Source organism: Anabas testudineus, chromosome 10 (assembly GCF_900324465.2).
Source record: "Anabas testudineus chromosome 10, fAnaTes1.2, whole genome shotgun sequence".
Classification (NCBI taxonomy): domain Eukaryota; kingdom Metazoa; phylum Chordata; class Actinopteri; order Anabantiformes; family Anabantidae; genus Anabas; species Anabas testudineus.
In genome coordinates, this window is record NC_046619.1 from 23,212,203 (window position 1) to 23,231,411 (window position 19,209).

The following is a 19,209-nucleotide window of genomic DNA, read 5'->3' on the forward strand; positions in this document are numbered from 1 at the left end:
TTCCTCCTGTGGTCAAGCAAGCTACAGAGTAAATGGAGAGAGGGAGCAGCCGTCACTGCAGCTGGGTTCACATCTGATTCAAAAAGATTCAAAAAACTTTATTAATCCCAGAGGGAAATTGTTTTGCCTCATTACAGTTGTTCTCAACACAGACAGAAAGAAAAGGAACCAGAACCAGGAAAGATCCAACACCAACATAAATACACAATAACATCAATACAGAAAACTTAATATATACACAGAAAATGTAAGATGGATGAAAATAGGTCAATTATATATAATTATAGTCCAGGGTGGAGTGATAACATAAATATGACATAAATATTGATTCTGATCATGTCAGTTCCCCCACCCCTTACACAGGGGGGATGAGCTTTACAGTTCGATGGTCTCAGAAAGAAGGGACCTCCTGTGGTTCTCTTTAGAGAACTTAATGTTGATCAGTCTCTGGCTGAACGTGCTCCTCTGTCCAGCAGCACACTGTGCAGTGGGTGGGAGGGATTGTCCAGGATTGAGAGGAGTTTGGACAGCATCCTCCTCTCAGCTACGACATGTCCACCTGGTTTTCAATGTTGTTTTTTTTTTTGGTTTGCTCATCTCTGACTTGCATACGCGTGGTTTTAGTTTGATACGCAAAGTTTAATAAAGCAGGTTTAAAAATGACTGTGTCTCAGTCTTTGACTCTTTATTTGTCTCATATGCACAAACTGAAACCGTCTGTGGTCCTGACAAAGGCTAAGCGAGTTTCTTATCTCGTTTCCTACTTCTCTCTTTCTGTGTTTCAGTTTGTGTCGATATCATTTACATGTCTCTTTGTGTCTCTGATCTCCGCTGGATCTAAGTTTGATCTTTATTTTTCCAGTCGACGTCACTCAGACAGGTAGGAACAAACACACATACACACATTTATATCTGGATCTTTATCTCAGTCTGTTCTGGATCATCTGATATCTGGCTCTGGTGAATCTGTCCGGACAAAAAACGAATCCCTGTGCAGATCAGGTTCAGGAAGAACTGGTTGCAGCTGAAGGCTGGAGTCCTGAATTCCGGACAGTTGGACCTTGTGTGGAAACAGAAGTTTGTCAAAGTGTAACGAGGAAACAGGCTCTGGAAGTGAAAGAGGAGGCTCTCAGTAAAACCTTTAAGATTTAATGACGTAGATGATGACATGAAGGTACAGAGAACAGAATAAACCGTCCAAAGGATATTTGGATTTTAGATTAAAGATCCAACAGAGTCCTGATAACCTGGTTCCAGAAGCTGGTTTATGTCCAAATGAGGCTCCAGTTCTATAATCATGATAAACTTTAGATCCCCTTGAGGAAAATGTTGTTTGGACAGCTGCAGTAGATGACGACGCTACTGTGGGGTGTCACCGAGCTGTGTAGCCGAGAGGAACCTGAATTCAGACCAGTGAGTCTATAAACCAGTAAGGTTTATACTTTACTGGTTTATAGATGACTGGTCTATTAACTGAGCTAACTGCCGCCCCAGTTCATTAAAGCAGTTCGAGAACAATCTGCCAGGAAGTGAGTGAGAAGCTGAGCTGATAAATGTGAGTGTGAATCTAAAGACGGTTGAGGTCCAGTTCAGCAGCTGTGAGGTTCTGTGGTGGTGAGAGAACAAACAGGATGGAACAGGTCACACACACACAGACACACACAGACACACACTCTGACCACTGAAACTGTGTGTTTCCTCCTCCCAGTGAGTGACAGCTGATGGGGCGGAGCCAGCAGAGTCCACTTCAGACAGCTGCTATGTCGGTTCTGGTCCTGTTACTGACTATGATGACTCTGATGGTGATGAAGAGCGAAGGTCAGTTTGTTTGATCTGAGCCTGATTCCAGAACCGGATCTTATGTTTCCAGTCCGTCAGGTTTAAGGTTCTGCAGTAGCTCAAAGACAGAACCAGAACCAGAACATATATACATAGAATAACTGCAGATAGTGATAAACAGTGATGTTCTGTCTCAGTGAGGTGGTACTGAAGTTTGAAAACACAGTGTTCTGTGAGGTAAATAAACACTGTGTACTACACAGTCTCTGTGGTATAAATACACTTTGATCTTTACACTTTACAGTGTAAGGTTTAAGACCTTACAGAAAATATTTATACAAAAGAATTATAGAGAAAACCCAACAATCCCATTTGAGCAAGCTTTAGGCAACAGTGGAGAGGAAAAACTCCCTTTAGAGGAAGAAACCTCCAGCAGAACCAGGCTCATAGTGGGCGGCCATCTGCCTCGACCGGTTGGGGTGAGTGGAAAGAGAAGAGAGAAAAGAACAGCAGGCAATAAAGACATCAACAAGTATCAAGAACATTGGGCAGATGAACTGGATTCTGGAGATGTACAGCTCCAGGCAGAGGATACCTGCAGAAAAGTACAGAGAGAGGGAATATTGTATATTATTGAATATTTGAAGTAATCTAGCCATAGGGGTTGCAAGCCAGTGACTTCTGTGCCGGTCCCAAGCCCGGATAAATAGAGAGGGTTGCGTCAGGAAGGGCATCCGGCGTAAAAATTGCCAAAATAACCATGCGAATCATTCACAAAACTTTCATACCGGATCGGTCGAGGCCCGGGTTAACAACGACCGCCACCGATGCTGTTAACCTACAGGGTGCCGGTGGAAATTTGACTACTGTTGGTCGAAGAAAGAGGGGAGGCAGAAGGGTTCGTGGTCAGAGAGAGAAGGGAAAAGGCAGGAACATAGATTTGAGAATAGGGACTCTTAACGTTGGTACGATGACAGGGAAAGGCAGAGAGCTGGCAGACATGATGGAGAGAAGAAAGGTAGATGTTCTGTGTGTGCAGGAGACAAGGTGGAAGGGCAGCAAGGCACGTAGTATTGGAGGAGGATACAAACTGTTCTACCATGGTGTTGATAGGAAGAGAAACGGGGTAGGAGTGATCTTGAAGGGGGAGTTTGTGAACAATGTTCTAGAGGTGAAAAGAGTCTCAGACAGGGTGATGAGCATAAAGCTAGAAATTGAAGGGGTGATGATGAATGTAGTCAGTGGGTATGCGCCACAGGTTGGCTGTGAGTTAGAAGAGAAGGAGAGATTCTGGAGTGAGTTTGATGAGGTCATAGAGAGTATCCCCAGAGGAGAGAGAGTTGTTGTTGGAGCAGACTTCAATGGGCATGTTGGTGAGGGCAACAGAGGTGATGAGGAGGTGATGGGCAGGTTTGGTGTGAAGGAAAGGAATCTGGAAGGACAGATGGTGGTGGACTTTGCTAAGAGGATGGAAATGGCTGTAGTCAACACTTACTTCCAGAAGCGAGAGGAACATAGAGTGACATACAGAAGTGGAGGTAGGAATACGCAGGTGGACTACATCCTATGTAGACGAGGTCATTTGAGAGAGGTTAGTGACTGCAAAGTGAGGGTAGGAGAGAGTGTAGCCAGACAGCACCGCATGGTGGTGTGTAAGATGACTCTGGAGGTCAGGAAGAAGAAAAGAGGGAAGTCAGAGAAGAAGACCAAGTGGTGGAAGCTAAAGAATGAAGAAACTTGTGAGGAATTCAGGCAGAAGTTGAGACAGGTTCTGGGTGGTCAGGATGAGCTTCCAGATGACTGGGAAACCACAGCAGAAGTTATCAGGGAAACAGGTAGGAAGGTGCTAGGTGTGTCATCTGGAAAGAGGAAAGAAGGTAAAGACACTTGGTGGTGGAATGAGGAAGTACAGGAATGCGTCCAGAGGAAGAAGTTAGCTAGAAGGAAGTGGGATGTAGAAAGGACTGAGGAAAGTAGACAGGAGTACAAGGAAGCGCAGCGTAGAGTGAAGAGGGAGGTGGCAAAGGCCAAACAGAAAGCTTACGATGAGCTGTATGACAGGTTAGACACAAAGGAAGGAGAGAAGGACTTGTACAGGCTAGCCAGACAGAGATAGAGATGGGAAGGATGTGCAACAGGTAAGGGTGATTAAGGACAGAGATGGAAAGGTACTAACAACCCAGGAGAGTGTGCAGAAAAGATGGAAGGAGTATTTTGAGGATCTGATGAATGAGGAAAATGACAGGGAAAGAAGAGAGGAAGATGTTGATGTTGTGGAGCAGGAAATAGAAGAGATTGGAAAGGATGAGGTTAGGAAGGCTCTGAAAAGGATGAAGAGTGGAAAGGCTGTTGGTCCTGATGACGTACCTGTGGAGGTGTGGAAGTGCTTAGGAGAGGCAGCAGTGGAGTTTCTAACCAGTTTGTTCAATAGGATTCTAGAGAGTGAGAAGATGCCTGAGGAATGGAGGAGAAGTGTTCTGGTTCCGATCTTTAAGAACAAGGGTGACACGCAGAACTGCAGCAACTACAGAGGAATAAAGTTGATGAGCCACACAATGAAGCTGTGGGAAAGAGTAGTGGAAGCCAGGCTTAGGAAGAAGGTGGAGATTTGTGAGCAGCAGTATGGTTTCATGCCCCGTAAGAGCACCACTGATGCCATTTTTGCTTTGAGAATGTTGATGGAAAAGTACAGAGATGGTCAGAAGGAGCTGCATTGTGTCTTTGTAGATTTAGAGAAGGCGTATGACAGGGTGCCGAGGGAGGAGCTGTGGTACTGTATGAGGTCGTCGGGAGTGGCAGAGAAGTACGTCAGACTAGTTCAGGACATGTATGAGAGAAGTATGACGGTGGTGAGATGTGCTGTAGGTCAGACAGAGGAGTTCAAGGTGGAGGTGGGACTACACCAAGGATCAGCTTTGAGTCCCTTCTTGTTTGCTATGCTGATGGACAGGCTGACAGATGATGTCAGACAGGAATCACCCTGGACAATGATGTTTGCGGATGACATTGTGATTTGCAGTGAGAGTAGAGAGCAGGTAGAGGAACAGCTGGAGAGGTGGAGGTTTGCTCTGGAAAGAAGAGGCATGAAGGTCAGTCGTAGTAAGACAGAATACATGTGTCTGAACGAGAGGGATCCAGGTAGAAGCGTTAGGTTACAGGGGGCTGAGGTGAAGAAGGTGCAGGAGTTTAAGTACTTGGGGTCAACAGTTCAGTGTGATGGAGAGTGTGGAAAAGAGGTGAAGTGCAGGCAGGTTGGAGCGGGTGGAGGAAAGTGTCAGGAGTGTTGTGTGACAGAAGAGTGTCAGCAAGACTCAAAGGAAAGGTGTACAAGACAGTGGTGAGACCAGCTCTGCTCTATGGGTTAGAAACGGTAGCAGGGAGACAGAGACAAGAGGCTGAGATGGAGGTAGCAGAGATGAAGATGTTGAGGTTCTCCTTAGGAGTGACCAGGTTAGACAGAATAAGGAACGAGTACATCAGAGGGACGGCTCACGTTGCCTGTGTTAGCGACAAAGTCAGAGAGGCCAGACTGAGATGGTCTGGACATGTTCAGAGGAGGGATAGTGAGTATATTGGTAGAAGGATGTTGGAGATGGAGCTGCCAGGCAGGAGGGCAAGAGCACGACCAAAGAGGAGATATATGGACGTATTAACAGAGGACATGAGGTTGGCTAGTGTTAGGGTAGAAGATGCTCATGATAGAGTTAGGTGGAAAAGGATGATTCGCTGTGGCAACCCCTGATGGGAAAAGCCGAAAGAGAAGAAGATTGAATATTTGAAGTAAACCTGCCAATGTGTGATAACATTAGATCATATTATGGGATAGAAAGTATAAAAGTACAGCATGAAATAGACTGCAGTAAAGCATGTAGTACAGTTTAATACACAGACTGCAGTACGGCATGTAGTCCAATTTAATACACAGACTGCAGTACGACATGTAGTACAGTAAAATACGTACTCTGTGTTTAATATGTTTAATATGTACTCTGTGTCATACAGTGTACTACACAGAGTACTGTTTATGGTACTGGTGCCGTGTCAACTGACATGTTGATGTTTCGGATTCTTCCAAACTTGTTTCTGAACCTCCTCTCTCTCTGTGACCTTTGACCCCAGCTGCCTTGGCCCAGATCGTCACAGTCTCTGAAAATAGCGCCGAGACCATCCTGAATCCCCTGGGCCTGCAGATGGGGACAAAGGAGCATGAGTGGGACGTCAGGTGGAATCACAATAAACAGTTGTTGTCCCTGAAGACAAACAACACCAAGTGTCACCATGGGCGCTGTGAGCTGCTGAGAAACGGATCGCTGAGATTCAGCAGGGTCCAGACCGAAGACGCTGGAAACTACAGCATGGAGGTGTTTTTTGAAAACGGGACTCGACTGATTAGGAGAGACTTCGTGCTCCGGGTGCAGGCTGCAGGTGAGTAAAAAGACACCGTACTGCTGATACTGCAGTAATAACTACTGTACCTACTGATACTACAGTAATACCTACTGTATGTACTGATACTGCAGTAATACCTACTTTATCTACTACTACTGATACTGCAGTACTAACTACTGTATATTCTACTACTGATACTGCAGTAATACCTACTGTATCTTCTACTACTGATACTGCAATAATACTTTCTGAGGAAGCTCAGGTCCTTTAATGTGTGCAACAAGATGCTGCAGATCTTCTACCAGTCTGTTGTAGCCAGTGTGATATTCTTTGCTGTCGTCTGCTGGGGCAGCAGCATCAGAGCCAGCGACACTAAGAAACTGAATAAGCTGATCAGGAAAGCTGGCTCTGTGCTGAGGGCTTCTCTGGAACCTTTAGAGCAGGTGGTGGAGAGGAGGATGCTGCACAAACTGCTGAGCATCATGGAGAACAGCTCACATCCTCTCCACAGCACACTTGTCAAACAGTGGAGCAGATTTAGCCAGAGACTTCTCCAGCTCCGCTGTGACAAGAAACGGTTCAGGAAGTCATTTGTGCCAACAGCCATCAGCCTGTACAATGACTCCCTGACAGAGAGTCAGTGTCCACGCTGATGGTTTAACAATGTGTAACTAAGTCACTTTACATTCAAGTCCTACAGTGTTTTTTGTTGGTATTACTGTCTATTCTCTGTGTTATTCTTGTACTGTGTCTCGTGTATTGTTGTGTAGACCATGTTACTCAATGTTCAAATGTTTTTGTGTGTAATGGCTGCTGCAACACCAAAATTTCCCCTTGGGGATCAATAAAGTATCTATCTATCTATCTATCTATCTATCTATCTATCTATCTATCTAATACTGCAGTACTAACTACTCTATCTACTACTACTGATACTGCAGTAATAGCTACTGTATCTACTACAAACACACACACACACACATATATATATATATATATATATATATATATATATAAAATCCCACCACTCGCCCTTTCTTGGAGTGATCTTATTCCTACAAGCTTGGGTCCTCTACTAGAGGCCTGGGAACTTGAGGGTCCTGCACAGAACCACACATTTCTCCTTATCAATAGAGGCAAATAAGAACAACCCCAGGTTTCTTATCAGCACTGTAGCCATGCTGACAAAGAAACTAAACTAAACTAAAAAACTATTAGAGAAAAAATTGATCAGATCCTCCCTGCATAGGGCATGGATAGTACAACTACTCTAGATTCATCTGTACGACCACGCTCGTACTTAGACTGCTTCCTCCCCATAGATCTTTGAATATCTGAAATAAATATATCTGAAATAATTTCAGCAATTAATTCCTCTAAACCATCAATATGTCTCTTAGACCCCATCCCGACTAGACTCCTCAAAGATGTTTTACCTTTGATCAGCACGTCCAAACTAGATCAGATTAATCTATCTTTACAAACAGGCTACGTACCACACGCTTTTAAGGTTGTTGTAGTCAAGCCCCTACTCAAAAAGCCTACTCTGGACTCAGGGGTCTTAGTGAATTATAGATCAATACCTAATCTGCCCTTTATCTCTAAAATCCTTGAAAAGGTAGTTTCTGAGCAAATATATGACCACCTTTGCAGTAATAACTTGTATGAAGATTTCCAGTCAGGATTTAGAGTACATCATAGCACAGAAACAACACTGGTAAAGGTCACTAATGTTCTTCTATTAGCCTCAGACAATGGGCTACTCTTTATACTCTATTGGATAGATTTCAGTTTGTACATGTTAATGATGAGTCTTCCATGCACAGCAAAGTCAGCTATGGAGTTCCACAGGGATCTGTGCTTGGACCAATTCCTTTCACTTTATATATGTCCCCTTTAGGCAATATTATTAGGAAACACTCTATAAATTTCCATTGTTATGCAGATGATACCCAGCTATACTTTATCTATGAAACCAGGAGAAACTAATCAATTAGTCAAACTTCAAGCAAGCTTAAAAGACATAAAGGCCTGGATGTCCTCCAATTTCCTTCTCCTAAAACCAGACAAGACAGAGGTTATTTTGTTTGGGCCTAAAAATCTCAGAGACACTATGTCTAATCACGTTCTCACCCTTGATGACTTAGTATTGGCCTCAAGTAATACTGTAAGAAATCTCGGAGTTATCTTTGACCAGGATATCTCCTTCACTTCATACATCAAAGAAATCTCTAGAAATCTCTAGAACTGCCTTTTTTCACCTGGGAAACATTGTTTGACAAGCACCAAACTAGGACAGGAGATCTACTGAATAAGTAAGGGTTGTTTGAAATTTGTTTGTTAGTTTCAGAGGTAGCAGAGCTTGTGTCATTTCTCTCTAGTCTGCTGATTTAGCCTGTTTGTCAGTCTGTTTCAATAAGTATTAAGAACTGTAGTTAGAGAGTTTTGGTCTATTGTTGGTGGTAGTTTCAGCTTAGTAATCACCGAGCATTCACACCTTTGACCTAACAAAGGCACACAAATTAGATTGGTTTCTACCAGGGGGCGGTTTCAGCCGTAGCCCATTGCGACCGTATTTAAAGCACCTGTCTTGCTGGAGCGTCAGAGGAAGCGTCAGCCCTCTTTGTGTGAAGACCGATTTGGGTAAAGACCTGCGAGTCTACCTGTGCGAGTCCACCGAGCAAGGACACCGCAAGACGCAAGGTTACCAACTTCATTTGCACTTCTTTCTCTTACTCTTCACTTTAACCCTTTCCGCTTCGGAAAGCCTTTCTGTCCCCTTTCTTTCAATGTGTTTTCAGCAGATTCCCGTCCTCCTCGGCAGACGCAGGACATGGCGTTCTCCGAGAGGACGATGCATTTCCCACCTGCGGCCCCTCACCCAGAGCACCTCGCCGCCGGCCTCTTTTTCTCTTGGCCTGTGGAACTGTCAGTCGGCGGTGAACAAGGCGGACTTCATTCCAGCTTTTGCTACAACCTCAGCTGTTCAGCTGCTTGCACTTACGGAGACCTGGATTATTCCGCAAAACACGGCCACCCCAGCCGCACTCTCCACCGGCTTTGCTTTTTCTCACACTCCTCGCCCATCACGCCGGGGGGGGGGGGGGGGGGGGGGACTGGTCTCCTAGTAGCCGATACCTGGAAGTTCTTCACCATGGCACCCTTTAGTAATCTGTCTTCTTTAGAATATCATGCCGTTAGGATTACAGCACCGATCACAGCCCACATCATTGTGATCTACCGACCGCTGGGCCAGCTGGGGGACTTTTGTGACGAGCTGGATATGCTATTGTCTCAATTCCCTGAAGATGGCACTCCTCTCATCGTCTTAGGTGATCTCAACATCCACCTGGACAAACCACAGACATCTGACGTGCTCGCTCTTCTGAACACGTTTGACCTTGGACTAGTCTCCACTCCTCCAACTCACAAAGCTGGCAACAACCTGGACCTTGTTCTGATCCGAAATTGCACTGTAGATGACATCTCTGTCACTCCACTCATTCAGCTCACAGTCTTCATCTCTAGACCATCTCATTCTTCCACTGCATTGGAAACATTCCGCCGCAACCTCAGATCTCTCAACCCAGAGCAGCTTTCTTCCCTGGTTTCTGCAGCGCTGCCCTCATCGCAGGTTGTACCGCAGGGCTCAGTCCTTGGTCCTCTTCTTTTTTCAATCTATACTTCTTCTCTAGGCTCTATCATCCATTCTCATGTCTTTTCTTATCACTGCTATGCAGATGACACACAGCTCTTCCTGTCTTTTCCGCCGGATGACTCAACTGTCTCATCTCGCATCTCTGCCTGTCTCTCTGACATCTCTGCCTGGATGAGAAAAAGACACCTTCAACTCAACATACCCAAAACTGAACTTCTAGTCTTCCCTGCCAGACCTTCAACTCAACACAACATCAGCATTAACATTGGATCTGCGGTGATATCCCCTACTAAGTCAGCCAGAAACCTGGGGGTCATCATTGATGACCAGCTGACCTTCACAGATCACATCGCCACAGTCGCTAGGTCGTGTAGATATGCCCTCCACAATATCAGAAAGATCAGACCCTATCTGACGGAATACACGACCCAACTCATTGTACAGGCGTTGATCTTATCTCGCCTGGATTACTGCAATGCACTACTGATGGGTTTACCGGCATCCACGACCAAACCCCTCCAGATGATCCAAAATGCGGCAGCACGCCTCATTTTCAATCAACCTAGAAGGTCTCATGTCACACCGCTCTTCAGATCTTTGCGCTGGCTTCCTGTGGCTGCAAGGATCAGGTTCAAAGCTCTGTCTCTTGCCTACAGAGTGGTTAACTCCACAGCTCCATCTTATCTCAATTCAATCGTTCAGGTCTACATCCCCTCCCGTCCACTGCGCTCAACCAGGGAACGTCATCTGGTGGTACCAGCACCACACAGTCGACACCAAGGAAAACTGTTCAGCTCAGTGATCCCAAGATGGTGGAATGAGCTGCCTATCTCTGCACGCTCAGCCACCTCACTTGCAATCTTTAAAAAACTGCTGAAAACAGAACTCTTCCGCATCTTCCTTTGCACTTAAAAAAAAAAAAAAAAAAAAAAAAAAATTCTACCCTTTCTTTCTAACATCTCTTGAAACAGAAACACTTTTTCGATAGCACTCTGCTTTGATGTTGGTTCTCCTTGACTTAGATTTTTGCTTGCCTTGTTCCTCACTTGTAAGTTGCTTTGGATAAAAGCGTCTGCTAAATGACTAAATGTAAAATGTAATGTAAAATGTTAAAATTAGGAGCACCCTGTCCCAAAGTGATGCTGAAAAACTAGTCCATGTGTAGCCGGCCTCTCCTGACTCTTAGTCTCTGGCCGAAAGTCTGCGTTGTGTTTTCTTTTATTGAGAACAGGACGACTGCTGCCTTGCCGACTGGTTTATTTTATCTGTGTAAAATAAAATAAAAACCGTACAGCAACTCCATAAACCGGTCTCTCACATACACACCCTACAAAAAAAAAAAACACAGAACCACCGCATGAAAGACCGACCACATGCTCCACAAACCTAGCTTGCGAACGGCTCCCCCTTGCTGTAGCAATTGTGTTGTACCTCATCAATCTCTAGTTGTGGTGTCAGGTGTTTCTTGTAGATATTAAGCATTTAATTTCAGTGCTGTACAGTCTTACAAAAATAAATATAAATAAATACTGACGCTTAGACAAGAATAATATCATTTGTTAACTTCGAAATACAAGTTTAAAACTATCGTTTATCAACAACATGTATTAACATATTTACAGGAGCACCCGCATAAATTTGCCTTACCTCAGCGAGGCTTGAAGCCGACTGAGGAAAGTAGCGCGACTTGACCGGAAATTACATTTCTAAAAGGTCAGAGGTCACAAAGAAAATAAAAATAAAAAAAATAAAAATAAATAAATAAAAATTCCCTCAAAATAAAAGTCACATAAACCATGCACATAATACAAAAATATAACAGAACAAAAACAATGGATGTCCCAATAACTCCTTAAAAAGCCTCCAGTTAATCCAAAATGCTGCAGCCAGAGTTCTGACTTGAATTAGCAAGAGAGAACATATTTCTCCAACGTTAGCTTCTCTCCATTGGCTTCCTGTAAAATCCAGAATTGTATTTAAAATTCTTCTCCTCACTTATAAATCACTTAATAATTAGGCTCCATCTTATCTTAAAGAACTCATAGTTCCATATCTTCCAAGCAGAACTCTTTAGCTATCAAGCCCCTCTCCTGTGGAACCAGCTCCCAGTTCAGGTTCTGGAGGCAGACATCCCTCTCTACATTTAAGACTAGACTTCAAACTTTCCTTTTTTATAAAGCTTATAGTTAGAGATGGATCAGGGGACTCTGAGCCATCTCTTAGTTCTGCTGCTATAGGTTAGTCTGCTGAGGGAACTCTACTGATACACTGAGCTCCTCTCCTCTCTCCTTTCTCCTCTATTCATTCATATTCTACCATTGCATGTCATTAACTTTGTGTCTTCTCTCTCCTGTAGTTGTGTTTCCTCCTCTCTGTGTCCCTCTCTACTTTTCGTCAGGTTTGCTCAGCCTGGAGTTGTACATATCCAGAATCCAGTTCACCTGCCCAATGTTCTTGCTGCTTGTTGTTGTTTTTGTTGCCTGCTGTTATTTTCTCTCTCCTCTTTCCACTCACCCCAACCGGTCGAGGCAGATGGCCGCCCACTATGAGCCTGGTTCTGCTGGAGGTTTCTTCCTCTAAAGGGAGTTTTTCCGCTCCACTATTGCCTAAAGCTTGCTCAAATGGGATTGTTGGATTTTTTATAATTCTTTGTATAATTATACTCTGTAAGGTCTTAAACCTTACACTGTAAAGTGCCTTGAGATAACTTCTGTTGTAAATTGGCGCTATACAAATAAAACTGAATTGAAATTGAATTGAACTTGGATCCCCCGTATGGCCCATATGGGATGCGCGTAGTGACTGGGGTTGGTTACACGCCACCACGAAGTCGGTCTTGGCCTCGGCGGACTTCGGAAGCTGTTTCTCGGACGTCTCAACTCAACGCTCGATAGTCCATCACTGGAACAAGTCTACCTGAGCCTGCAATAACTAACTGGACTCCATAATAACTTATAGACATTAACTCTTATACTGGACTGCCTGCTACCTAACACATAGTATGTGATCACCCATATGAGGATGGGTTCCCTGTTGAGTCTGGTTCCTCTCAAGGTTTCTTCCTGTTGCCTTCTCAGGGAGTTTTACCTTTACCGTTGCCCTCGGCTTGCTCATCAGGGACAATCTGTTTATTATGATTCTTACACATTCACTGTTCATGTAAACCTCCATAGTTTCTTTGCTTGTGTAAAGCTGCTTTGTGACAATGACAATTGTAAAAAGCGCTATACAAATAAAGTTGAATTGAATTGTTCTTCCCATTGAGCTGTCTTCTCAGGACTTGCCTTACCCTTTGGAGGTACTTAGTGGTTGCTGTTTTCCTTGCGCCCTTTTTGTGGTTACCATTTTCCTGTGGGATTCCAAGGTATTTGTAGCTATCCTCAACATCTGCTGTCTTGTCTTCTGGTAGTTCTATTTCCTCAGTTCTGACTACCTTTCCTCTCCTTGCTACCATCCGACCACACTTATCCGGTCCGAATGACATTCCGATGTCTTGGCTGTATATCCTTACAGTTTCTGGTGACTGCTTTGTTTACCAGTAGCTGGTGCTTTAATCCCCTGGTGTTACTACCAATTCCTTTCTGGGCACTGCTCATGTATTGATCCATGTGCCTTCTCATCTTGGCTGCTATGAAGCCTGACAGGAGCTTCCATGTTGTGCAGAGGCAGGTTTTTGGGCGGTAGTTGGATGGGACTGCTCCCTTCTGGGGGTCCTTCAGGATCAGGACTGTCCGGCCTTCCGTTAACCATTCAGGGTGGATTTCATCCACTAGTAGATTTTTCAATTGCGCTCATGGAGTGAGGTTAGCTTCTTTAGCCAGTAGGCATAGATCATGTCAGGACCTGGTGCTGTCCAGTTCTTCATACCCGAGATCCTCTCTTGGATGTCTGCCATTGTGATGGTTACTGGATCTTGTTGTTGTCTGCTTTCAAGTCCACCAGCCACTGGGCATTGCTGTTATGTGATGCCTCCTTCTCCCATATGCTTTTCCAGTATTCTTCAGTCTCCAGCCTTGGCTCAGTGGACAACCTCCTGTTTATTTTCCTGGTTTCAACTTCTCTAGTGTATCTCTTCAGCCGGGTAGCCAGGGCTGTGAGCCTTTGCTTGGCAGTCTTCAAGGCCTCAGGTATGGTCATGGTGTTGTAATTCTTAAGTACGTGGTTCTTCTTCATGATGCCTTTCTGCAATTATGGTAGTTGGTTAACCTCTCTCCGTGTTGCCTTGATCTTAGCCTCCAAGTATAGCCAAGTACCTCAAGGATCTCAAGGTATATCAGCTGATTGGTCTCAGTGAAGGTATAGTGTATGTAGTCTAGACTTTCAGAAGGTACTTCACTTATTCTTGGTAACTGGCCTTGGGGGCTCCAGGTGTTCATCTTAGCCATGATCTTCAATCTTAGGCCAGCAGCTCTTGCATTAAGCTCTTTTATTGGGGCTTGGGACCCAATCTCTGATTGTGGGGAGGACGATGGCAATATCTCCCTGCCTGGCTCCCCCTTGCTGTAGCAATTGTGTTGTACCTCATCAATCTCTAGTTGTGGTGTCAGGTGTTTCTTGTAGATATTAGAGCACTGTGCTACTAGTTGTTTCGGTGTTAGTCTAAGGGTTTCTAAGTATCCATAGTTCCCACATCATGCTACACATGTAGCCCTGTTCACTAGAGTTACTTATGTAGTAGCATTCCAATAGTTTCCTGTTCTCATCTCTTGTCAATAAATGTGTTATTCGTGTTTTATATATATATATACAGGGTCATTCAAGGGTCATTCAATAAATAAGGTGATTTTTTCAGTATTAGTAGTATTTTACAGTACTTCTAATACAGATAGAAGCTTACTTACTGGGAAGCTTACTTTTCTCTTCAAAGTCCTTGCAATGTCATCCACTGTCACCCTTCTGTCAGACTGAATGAGGTCATTGACTGATTTGATCAGGAGTCCTCACTTCTGTAGGCCTCCCAGGCCTGCCTTCATCCTCAACACTGTTTTGCCCTTCTTTAAGCAATTTAGCCCACTTGTAGACATTATATTTGGCTGAAACATGTGGCACCATACACAGTTGACATTCTCCTATGAATTTGAACGGGTTTGCACCCTTCCGCAACCAATAACTTGATAACTGACCGCTGTTCAATCCTGGAGCATGCTTCTTGGTCGGCCATCTTTGTTAATCGCCAAAACTCTCAAGGTTTTTTTTTAATCTGCAAAAGAAATTAAATCCACGTGAAAAAGAAGTAAAACAAAAAACAAAATATAAAAAAACATATATATATATATATATATATTAGATCAGGGGTGTCCAATACTGGTCCTCAAGAGCCACTGTCCGGCTTGTTTTGCAACCAGCCCTGCACTTCCAGGTTCTTATTGGTTGAACACACCTGATCCAGATAATCAGCAGTGGGTAGGGCAGAGATATAGTTGCAAGAAAAAGTATGTGAGGTTACATGGAGTATTGCATGAATTGGTCATAAAACGTGCTCTGATCTTCATCTAACTCACAACAATACAAAAACACAGTCTGCTGAAAATAATAGTACACAAACATTATATGTTTTCATGTTTTTATTGAACATAACATGTAAACATTCACAGTGCAGGGTGGAAAAAGTATGTGAAGCTTTGGACTTAATAACTGGTTGAACCTTCTTTGGCAGCAATAACCTCAACCTAACGTTTCCTGTAGTTGCAGATCAGACCTGCTCAACGATCTGGAGTAATTTTGGACCACTCCTCTTCACAAAACTGTTTCAGTGTAGCAATATTCTTGGGATGTCTGGTGTGAATGGCTCTTTTAAGGTCATGGCACAGCATTTCAATTGGGTTGAGGTCAGGACTCTGACTGGGCCACTCCAGAAGGTGTATTTTGTCCTGTTGAATCTATTCTTTTGTTGAATTACTTGCATGCTTTGGATCATTGTCCTGTTGCATCACCCATCCTCTGTGGAGCTTCAGTTGGTGACAGGTGGTCTTACGTTTTCCTGCAAAATGTCTTGATAAACTCTGGAATTAACTTTTCCATCAATGACAACAATCCGTCCAGGCCCTGAGGCAGCAAAGCAGCCCCAAACCATGATGCTCCCTCTGCCATGTTTTACAGTGGGGATGAGGTTTTGGTGTTGGTGTGCTGTGCCTTTTTTTCTCCACACATAGTGTTGTGTGTTTTTTCCAAACAACTCAATTTTGGTTTCATCTGTACACAGAATATTTTAGTAGTGCTGTGGAACATCCAGGTGCTCTTTTGCAAACTTCAAATGTGCTGCAATATTTTTTTTTGGACAGTAATGGCTTCCTCCATGGTGTCCTCCCATGTACTAAAAATGTTAGCATGTGCCAGAGATTTCTGTAAGTCTTTAGCTGACACTCTAGGATGCTTCTTTACCTCATTCAGCATTCTGCGCTGTGCTCTTGCAGTCATCTTTACAGGACGACCACGCCTAGGGAAAGTAGCAACAGTTCTGCAACAGTAAACCCAAAACTGGTGTGTGTTTTTAAAGGGCAGGACAGCTTTCAGCAACACATCCAATATCATCACACTGATTGGACTCAAGGTTGGCTCACTCCTGGCTCCAATTAGCTCTTGAAGAAGTCATTAGGCTAGGGGTTCACATACTTTTTCCACCCTGCACTGTGAATGTTTACATGTTCAATAAAATGACCAATTCATACAAAACTCCACTTAATCACATACTTTTTCTTGCAACTGTAGTAGGAAAACTAGCAGGATAGTAGCTCTCGAGGACCGGGATTGGACACCTCTTTATTATATTGACACCAAATCAGCAGCTGAGCATTAACAGTTCCTGTGTGTGTGAGCAGGTACCAGTGTGGGGGTGTCGATGTCTGTCTCCTGCCTCCTCCTGTTTCTGCTCCTGGTCATCATCATCATCATCTTCATGCTGAGGAGAAGGAGGATGAAGATGACAAATACGTCAGGTACAACAGCTAACATGCAGTAGATTTAAACCAATGAGAAGTCAGAGTGTAATAGGTCATTCTGTTTCAGGTCAAGTGGAGGAAAATGTTTACGTTAGGATGCACAGTTGCCACGGCAAAGAGGGGACCGATTATGATGATGAGACGAGGCAGGGCAAAGAGGAGGAGTCTGCTTACGGTAAACAAACACAGCAACACATGCTAACAGATGCTGACAGACGCTAACATGTTGTCCTCTCTGCAGTCTCCTGTCATCCGGCTGTTTCCACAAAAACACCAATCACAAAGAAGGCGTCAGCAGAAGGTGACGACATCTACGTGTGACGGCCAATCAGAGCTCATCTGGAGACTAAAACTTGTGTTTTTTATTTGTTTCCCCTTTATCAATTTATGTAACTTAATAAAAACCTCAGTGCCTGTGAATGAATCACAAAGTCTGACAATTCTTACACAGCTGAACTGGGTTTGTGGACCAGTTACTGAGGTGTGGGAGCCGCTTGCAGCAGCAGCAGCAACACGGAATGACACCCGATCACTTTTTACCTGAGGAGAAAGAACCTTCCCACAATCTAACTGAAGTCCCTTTTCTCTTTCTTTCCATTTCTGGACACTGATGAAACAGATAACAATCGACCTTTTCGGGAGCAGCAGTTGTTAGTGAAGATAAAAAAGCAGTTGAACGTCGGTTTGAACACCTGCAGAAGTAAAACAGGGAAATTCACCCATGTTGCACCTGTTGTCACCTCTCCACTGGCTCCCTGTTGGGTTTAGGATTGATTTTATGACCTGCAAAGCTCTATTTTTATCAAACTGCCTTTCTGCCTTCTGTGAGATACTTAATTTGGTTTCAGTTGTTTAGTTTATCTATTAATTTACTCATTTAATGTGTTTTATGCTTTTTCTCATTGTACAGCACATTGTACTTTGTTTGAACAGTGCTTAATAAATAAGGTTTATTGTGTTTTTCATGTATTATTATTCTAATTATTAATCATTGTCCTGATGCTCATACTTGGACCACCTCACTCTCCACTTGTCGGCACCCCAATTATGGATCAGTTTCACCTGTGTTCCCTTTCCTTTAAAAGCTCCCCTCAGTCCTCTGTTTGTGACACACGGATTGTACACAGTTGCTGTAGTTCGCAAAATATGGGCAGAAGAGACAGTAATAGAATTTTACTAAGAAGGTTGTATTTACAGATTTAGAAATGTCCTGACTACTGGTTCACATCCTCTTATCAAGAGGTTTGTCACAGCAGAGTCCTTTGTTTCCTTTTCCTTTTTTCTGGATCCGACTGTTGTGGTGTTGATGTCATATCAGTTCAAATTTTCAGGTCCAGGTGTTCTGGACTCAAAATGTTTCCCCTTTTCTCCTTAAGGACCACAAACTGTGAATGTTCTGTCATGTTCCTTACAACTGGCCCAACCCAAGTCTGAGAGTCACTGCATCTTTTCCTCAAGGTCCGGTTGAACGATCCAATCTGGTTTGTGCAGGGTCCAGCAGAGTTTCTGAGCATCAGAGAGACCTGGGTCTCTAAAGCGCGATACAGCTGTTTGACTTTCTCCACCTCCGGTCGAACATCACTCAGCTTCTTCTCGTACTTGACTCCACAGTTTTTAATTTTTTCCTCCATTTTCTGAGGTCCTGCTCTCTGATGATCCATCATCTACACCTTCTCCAGCAGGTCCAAGACCTAATCGTGATCATCATCTTAACAGTTTTTTAAAGACTTGGTACCTTGTTACCGCCTCCATCACTTGATCAAAGTCTGACTTGACTTTGTCTCCAAGGGTGAAGAGGATAATAGTGTATTTCCAGATCCAAGTGGGGCAGTAGCAGTTCAGGTTCCTCCAGTCCACATGTCAGCGTGCTCCTGTGTGTGTCTCTGCAGTTGTATGTGGCTCTTGTAGACTTGTAGATGACTTTTGTAGAGATGAAGGTGTGTTCAGACAGGATGTTGATCCATGCTTTTCCTCTTCCTCAGTTGTGTTCAGAGTTCAAATACAGACAAATATAAACGAAAGCAAAAAAAACAGTTTTAGCCAGAACCAGTTTTCAGTTTTTAGTTGCTATTGTTAACCGTTCCAGCCTCCAAGCCGTGGTCTGGAAGCACAGGGTGTTACAGTTCCTCTCTTCGTCCCTGTTCAGATGGTTTTGGTTTTCCAGTCTTCCAGCACATAACAGTTACATTTAGTCCTTTATCAGACGCTTTTATCCAAAGCGACTTACAAGTGAGGAACAAGGCAAGCAAACAAAATCTTAAGTCAAAGAGAAAAAACATCAAAGCAAAGTGCTATCAAAAAAGTGTTTCTGTTTCAAGAGATGTGATCTCAGATCAGATCAGAGCTGGTCTCCACCTGTGGTCGGAGAGTCTGTGTTTGACAACAGAGGGAGAGCAAGCAGACGACAAGTTAAATCCATTAGATGCAGCACTGCACCTCGGACGC

General features: G+C 43.8%; 1 protein-coding gene across 2 annotated transcripts; it reads left to right on the plus strand.

Moving 5' to 3' along the window:
- The first annotated feature begins 284 nt into the window (after window positions 1–284).
- Window positions 285–17,105, plus strand: LOC113161041. 2 transcript variants are annotated; one of them, XM_026358534.2, is made up of 6 exons: window positions 285–880; window positions 1,709–1,818; window positions 5,899–6,204; window positions 16,645–16,761; window positions 16,832–16,939; window positions 17,006–17,105. In XM_026358534.2, exons 2-6 carry the CDS (start codon window positions 1,722–1,724, stop codon window positions 17,083–17,085), a joined length of 708 nt encoding a protein of 235 aa, XP_026214319.1. In that variant the 5' UTR covers window positions 285–880; window positions 1,709–1,721; the 3' UTR covers window positions 17,086–17,105. The 2 variants fall into 2 exon arrangements, with proteins under 2 accessions (XP_026214319.1, XP_026214318.1); XM_026358533.2 differs by having other exon boundaries at window positions 285–1,818.
- Window positions 17,106–19,209: the final 2,104 nt, after the last annotated feature.

What these genes read in the sequence shown, in the direction of transcription:
- LOC113161041 (XM_026358533.2), top strand. Translation starts at nt 1,722, where the DNA reads ATGGGGCGGAGCCAGCAGAGTCCACTTCAGACAGCTGCTATGTCGGTT. An exon ending in GATGGTGATGAAGAGCGAAG is followed by an intron (nt 1,819 to 5,898) that starts GTCAGTTTGTTT and finishes CTTTGACCCCAG; the next exon opens with CTGCCTTGGCCCAGATCGTC. An exon ending in GCTCCGGGTGCAGGCTGCAG is followed by an intron (nt 6,205 to 16,644) that starts GTGAGTAAAAAG and finishes GTGTGTGAGCAG; the next exon opens with GTACCAGTGTGGGGGTGTCG.